The 7025-nt window shown below is 33.8% G+C and overlaps 1 protein-coding gene across 1 annotated transcript; it reads left to right on the forward strand.

Annotated features, from left to right (window-relative positions):
• LOC109345083 (coronatine-insensitive protein 1-like) lies at positions 277-5551 on the forward strand. Its single transcript, XM_019583862.1, has 3 exons — positions 277-1004; positions 3813-4284; positions 4570-5551. Exons 1-3 carry the CDS (start codon positions 535-537, stop codon positions 5392-5394), a joined length of 1767 nt encoding a protein of 588 aa, XP_019439407.1. The 5' UTR covers positions 277-534; the 3' UTR covers positions 5395-5551.

Below are 7025 nucleotides of genomic sequence, written 5' to 3' on the forward strand. Positions count from 1 at the left end.
ACTATACATGTATTTTTCAACAATCTTTTTTCTTATCTCTACATATTATGATTATTTATGTCAAGAAAATATTATTTAGTGGTTACTAACTAGTAGAAGAACATATAAATGATCTTAATTTTTTATTTGTTTATCAAAAATAGACATATAAAAAAGATCTAGAAGAATTTTTATTCTTCAAATCCCTTCCACCTTAGAATAACAGAAAAACGCTCCAAGTTTGACGTGTTTAACTGTTCATCAAAGTCACAATCACATACTACATGAGTGGAGGGAGGTTGGAGAAATTCTTGTCGTTTTCATCATTGTTTTCCTTTTCCACTTTACCCTTAGAGTCCTAATAACGTAGGTCACTGGTCCTACCATTTTCTCTCTACTCTCTACATTCACACAAACACTCATAATTTTATCATCTTCCTCCCCTTCTCCTACTTCACAAAAAATCTCTCATGTACTCTTCTTCATCTCTTCCGCTATAAAAAAAAATCTCGTTTTCAATAATCGATTTTCGAATAATCAATTTTATCTTTCATAATGAATTACGACGGTAACGTGATGAGGATAGACTTAATCCTCGACTGCGTCATTCCTTATATCAACGATCCTAAGGACCGCGACGCCGTTTCACAAGTATGCCGGCGGTGGTATGAGCTTGATTCTCTAACGCGAAAACATGTTACCATCGCGCTCTGTTACACCACCACGCCGGAACGCCTCCGCCGGCGCTTCCCTCACCTAGAGTCGCTGAAACTGAAGGGAAAGCCGAGGGCGGCAATGTTTAACTTGATACCGGAGGATTGGGGTGGTCACGTGAGTCCTTGGGTGAGAGAGATTTCGCAGCACTTTGATTGCATAAGGAGTCTTCATTTTAGACGAATGATTGTTAGGGATTCGGATCTCGAGCTTCTTGCGCGGACACGTGGTCACGTGCTCCTCACTCTTAAGCTCGACAAGTGTTCCGGTTTTTCTACTCATGGACTTTCTTTCATTGGCCGCTTTTGCAGGTACTTTATTGTGATTGGTTAGATTTTTATGTCATACTTGTTTAGTTAATAATTAGTTCAGTTGGAAAATGATACATCTTTTTATTACATTTCATACGGGGATAATGATCATATTTCAATAATTTTCTTATCTCTGTCTTGGATCAATTAATCTCTCTGTCTCGTCTCGGATCAATTAAACTTCACAAAATAATATTAAAAAAATATTAATTTTTGTTTTTATAATTTTTCTTTTTAAATGAATGAAGTTTTCTGATTAGTTTGGTACACCAAGTGAGACATGAACGACGACATGTGATCCCCATCTCATCTCCTACTTATTCTCCTATTAATATTGATTTATAAGTAAAATGTGTCATTTTCTTGTGACTAGGAGAATTTAGTGAGAGGATTTAGTAGGAATATATAGAACTGGTTTATGTTACTTTGGATTAAATGGCTAATTGGTTGGAAAATGTTAGTTTAGTAGTGTAAAACTTATTGAATATCAAATCAGACTTTGGATTATTTATTATACACATTTATATAATACTTATTGAGATAAACAATCATTCATCCGAAATTAATTAGTTCCTTATCTTTATACTAAAAAAATTGCCAATTAATTATACTTATTTACCCTTGATGATACCGGGTAATTTAGTCTTTGACACTACAGTAGTATTTTTGTAGCTGAATATTCAAAATATCTATCATGTTAGTTCCGGTCTCCCGGAATTGTAAAAATCAAGGATAAGATACTTCGAAAATGATTAATTTGGAGAGTAATGAAAGGAAATAGAAGGTTTCCCAAACTAACGGTAAGGGACTTAATAGCCTAATGCCTTTCACTGACCAAATTTGGTGATTTACCCGTTTAATGTGTAGCACCGACCATTATTGTTCATTTTGCTAGTTGTTCTTCCATGTCTATGCTTTTAATGTTATTATCATGTTGCAGTTCCAGATCTGTTGGTAGGGAGGGTTTTGTTGTTTCCCCCCTAGGAAATTGTGTTTTGCCATTGACTTATTCTTGAGGAAGAGGACTCCATGCTAGATATTGTCATTTCTCTTATAATTTTCCCCCAAAATATGATAAAGTGGCACACGGCAGTTACATTTTGCCTCCAATAAGTGAAAGAGTATTATTGCGTTTTTTTGCCAGTTACAAATTTTGTCACAATTTTAAACGTGTTTTCCCTCTCTCCAACAACCACGATGGTTTTTACCTTTTTACTAATCATCAGGCATAAGTGGTTGCATTCATACAAGTATACAACAACTTTGTTGTCCAATAGCATACCTAAATCGCATAACTGGTAAAAAGTTGCTAAAATTGCAGCTTACTACGTTTGTGACTTTGATACTGTGGTTTTAGTAGTCTAACCAAGGTTTAAAATCTGGATCAGTTACTGTAATTGAAGCTGCAACATTAATATTTGGGAAGTCTTCAAAATGACATTGTGGCAATTGGCAACAATTTAAAACCTTGAGTGTAATGTATTGCCACTACATCACAACTACAATTATAGTAATTAATAAATGTAATGCAACTTTAGCTGCAAAGCAATCCTTCAAATTGATAGAGATTTTGATTATTAGTAGAGCGAGTTTAAAGAATATGAATTGCCTATTTCTATTAACTAAACTTGAGTTGATCATTTTCTTATAAGTTGTAGTCTCAATATGGAGATGATCTTCATCCTTCTTTTATTTCTTGTCAGTTTCCCTCATTTGAAGGTCAACTATGTTGTAACCAAAATTAAATTCAATATTTTAGGCAAAACTATTGGATTGGTTCTAAGTTATTTATTGTTTTTAATTTGATCCTATAACTTCTTTTGTTTCATTTTGGTCTTATCAATAATTTTTTTCACAACTCTCTAAATTCTCAACTAAAATTCACAATTTTGGTATCATTAGGTTCAGGATATAAAGATCTACAAAATCCATCTTGTAGTTTTGCAAAACTGCACTATTAAAAAAGTAGATTTTTAGGCTACAAATTTAACGGAATAAAAAATTATAGGACCAATTTGGAAAAAATAAAAGGACTAATTTGAAAATAGAAAATAATGTAGAAGACTTATTTGAGACAATAAAAAACTGATAGGACCAGCTTCAAAATAGAAAATAATTTAAAGGACGGATGTAGTAGTTGCCATTATTTTTACATAATTAATTAAAGGACTGAGATTTTCTTTAGTAATTGGAGAGGATCTGACTCATACTCTGAAGTTTATGAACAGTTTGTAAATTGTTAAGTTGAGGAACATAAACACTGATGTCAGTGTTGCTATACGTATAAAGGGGAAGTCTGTACTTCATAATAATTCAATAAAGGGGGAAAACTGTACAACTTCATCCTTTCATCATGTGGTTTTATTCCTTCTATTTTCTTGATTTTCTTGTATAATGCGAGATATTAATCTCTATTTATTTATTGCATATTGCTTATGTTATGTGGCCTTTTTGGTGTGACTATATATTTTGTTGGTGTCTCCACCTTAGTAATCAGTGCTTTAAAATTAACATAAAATATGTACCTTTGAAAAGATTGCTGCTCATCCTAAGCCTCATATGATGTCATCTGTTCCATCAATTGCACTTTAAATCAATGTGATATTTTGCTATATTTGAGCTGCAACTTTTGAATAAGTTTGGTTAAAATTTCACATCAAGATAGACATGTTTATTTACAGGGAGGAAAATTAGAGGTATTAGAATTTAAAACTACATTGATCTGAGTCATTGTTTCTTGGGAGTTGGAACATTTAACTGCAGTTATAAATTAGTGCACTTCTGAATGTAAATTTTACTTTCTGGCAGGAATTTGAGGGTCTTGGTTTTGGAGGAAAGCTCAATTGTTGAGCATGATGGTCAATGGTTGCACGAGCTTGCTTTAAATAATACAGTTCTTGAGACATTGAATTTTTACTTGACAGATATTGCTGAAGTCATAATTCAGGACCTTGAACTTCTAGCTAAAAACTGCCCCAACTTAGTCGCTGTGAGAATTACTGATTGTGAAATCTTAGATCTTAAGATCTTCTTCCGATATGCATCTGCTCTAGAAGAATTTTGTGGAGGTGCTTACAATGAGGAACCAGAAAGGTACTCTGCTGTATCATTACCAGCAAAGTTATGTCGATTGGGTTTAACATATATTGGAAAGAATGAGTTGCCAATAGTGCTCATGTATGCGGCTGTGTTAAAAAAGTTGGATCTCCTCTATGCGATGTTGGATACAGAGGACCATTGTGTGTTGATCCAAAGGTGCCCAAATTTGGAAGTCCTTGAGGTAACTTCAGAGCTTTTGCTCATAAAATTTCTAAATTAACCTGTCTACATCTCTATTTCTATATATGTGTGCATATTGCACATATATAGTATACAATCACAAATAAGCTTGCATATATTGATTTGGAGTTTTCTAACAAAAGGAAACGTGAAGACTGAAGTGTAAGGCAATAAAACCAATTGAAATGGGTGTAGATATTATGAGATAACATTATAGATATTTTGCATTACCAGAACTGCTTTTGAAATATTTTTTGTGTAGACTGATATCTTCTCTGATGGACAGACAAGGAATGTAATTGGAGATAGAGGATTAGAAGTTCTAGCTCGCTATTGTAGGAAGCTAAAAAGGCTTAGGATCGAGCGAGGTGATGATGATCAGGGAATGGAGGACGAAGAAGGTGTTGTTTCCCAGAGAGGATTAATTGCTTTGTCACAAGGCTGTCCAAAACTTGAATATTTGGCTGTTTATGTATCTGATATTACAAATGCAGCTTTGGAACAGATTGGTACACACTTGAGATATCTTAATGATTTTCGTCTTGTCTTGCTCGATCATGTAGAGGAAATAAATGATTTGCCCCTTGACAATGGAGTGAGGGCTTTACTGACAGGCTGTGACAAGCTTGAAAGATTTGCTCTATATCTCCGACCTGGGGGTTTGACTGATACTGGTCTTGGTTACATCGGAAAATACAGCCAACGTGTGAGATGGATGCTGCTTGGTTTCGTAGGGGAATCTGATGCAGGGCTTTTGGAGTTCTCTAGGGGCTGTCCTAATCTTCAGAAACTTGAAATGAGAGGGTGTTCCTTTTTTAGTGAGCGCGCACTAGCTGTTGCTGTCACTCAACTCACTTCTCTTAGGTACTTTTGGGTGCAAGGGTATGGTGCATCTCGATATGCTGGACGTGACCTTTTGGCAATGGCTCGCCCCTTTTGGAATATCGAGTTGATTCCTTCTAGGCATGTGACAGTCAATAATAATCCGGATGAGCCTGTAACTGTTGAGCATCCAGCTCACATTCTTGCATATTACTCTCTGGTTGGGCAAAGATCAGATTTTCCAGCTAGTGTTATACCTTTGGACCCGGCCACATATGTGGACATGTAGTTGTATATACCATTTTTCAGGTCCTTTTTTCCCATTTCAAATCATATTTGTAAGTTCTTACTGTATTTGTAGTTCAACTTCAGGGTTTCATTTTCCCATACAATTCATAAACAATAATCTAGTAACAAGAAATAAGCATGTGCCTATATATGAAACTTGATATAGATGCCATGATGAGCAGATGGAGAAAAAAATGAACTTTGAATTGTGTTTTAGCTAGAGTTTTTATTTTAAACTTCTATATGTATTTTGAGTGGTCATTGTAAGAAAGTTTTCGATAGAGGAAATGGTGATACTTGGTCACCAAGAATGGTTGAAAGCACATTGCTTGCTGAGAAAGCAATCTCAGAAGAACTGAGAGATACAAAAGAAATTTGATGAAGCAAAATGCTTTAAACTCAACTGACTGATTACATGATTGTTCCTTGTATACATTTTCTTATACTTCAACTAACAAATTGACTCACTGATTGTGAAACTAACTAACTGTGAAATGATTCAATTTTAATTAATGAAGTACAATTAAATAATGTTGTTTGAATCGGATCGGTCAGTTTGACTTCGTAAAGAGTAGAAAATCAGATAGTTAGTCATTTCGCTTTAAGCTGCTGAAAATTCAATCGAGTTGCTTTAAACCAAGTGATTGGATTGACTGTTATGCTCACATTAAAAAAAAAGTCAAAAAAGAACAAATATACTAAAATCATGTGAAACCCTAATCGTCTCAAAAGCAATTTTAGTATTGATGTATTTTTAATATAAAAGTTTTTTATTTGATAACCAATTATATAAGTCATGAACATTTCAAAAATCACATGTATTGGTACGGTGATATATTATTGGCGGATGAAAAAGATCACACTAAAATTACATCAAAACAAATGGTACATAAGTAACATTACTCTTGTTTTTATACCAAATAGTATGTACCGAAGAAAGCAAATTTTGCATCCCATAGCCATACAACTAGAGTCACTTATGGAGTTTAAATGCCAATAGGAGAACTTTACCGAAATTTATATCTTTTACGCTTGCCAAAATAAACTTAACCAACTTTATATGCACGTCTATCTCTTTCAACCAACTTTACAGTACGAAATGATTATGAGTGATTCGAATCCTTGAACATGTCGGCCAAACCAACATGTAGAGGAATAATCTTTTTGCATGGTGATAGCTAAGCAAGCTTAAAGCATCGTTGCTGTAAAGGTTAGTCCGTAAAAGTTGTTAAGATTTGTCCTAAATATTTTGAGAGATTGAAAGAAGGATAAAAGGGAAAAGTGTATGGTTTATATTTCTCAAGATTTGATCAAATCTAGAATGAAAGTGGCGAGAAGCTTAGCTTGTATATATATATATAAAGTGTAAGCAATGAGATCTTCTATCCCATAAAAATTCTTGTCTCATATTCCTAACTAATCAGTGTTCGTCAATCAGTTAAAAATAACACCTCAATTTATTTTTATTTTATTAAAATAATATATTAATTTCATATATCAATATATGAGTGGAACGGAACAGGAATGAGGACACCAAGTTGGGACAGGTGATCCCTATCTTAAAGTATAATATATATATTATCGGTATAAAAATTTATACACAAACAATAAATTATTTATTTCATTTGCATT

Source organism: Lupinus angustifolius, chromosome LG04, assembly GCF_001865875.1.
Source record: "Lupinus angustifolius cultivar Tanjil chromosome LG04, LupAngTanjil_v1.0, whole genome shotgun sequence".
NCBI lineage: Eukaryota > Viridiplantae > Streptophyta > Magnoliopsida > Fabales > Fabaceae > Lupinus > Lupinus angustifolius.

What these genes read in the sequence shown, in the direction of transcription:
- LOC109345083 (XM_019583862.1), top strand. Translation starts at nt 535, where the DNA reads ATGAATTACGACGGTAACGTGATGAGGATAGACTTAATCCTCGACTGC. An exon ending in TTCATTGGCCGCTTTTGCAG is followed by an intron (nt 1,005 to 3,812) that starts GTACTTTATTGT and finishes ACTTTCTGGCAG; the next exon opens with GAATTTGAGGGTCTTGGTTT. An exon ending in CAAATTTGGAAGTCCTTGAG is followed by an intron (nt 4,285 to 4,569) that starts GTAACTTCAGAG and finishes TCTGATGGACAG; the next exon opens with ACAAGGAATGTAATTGGAGA.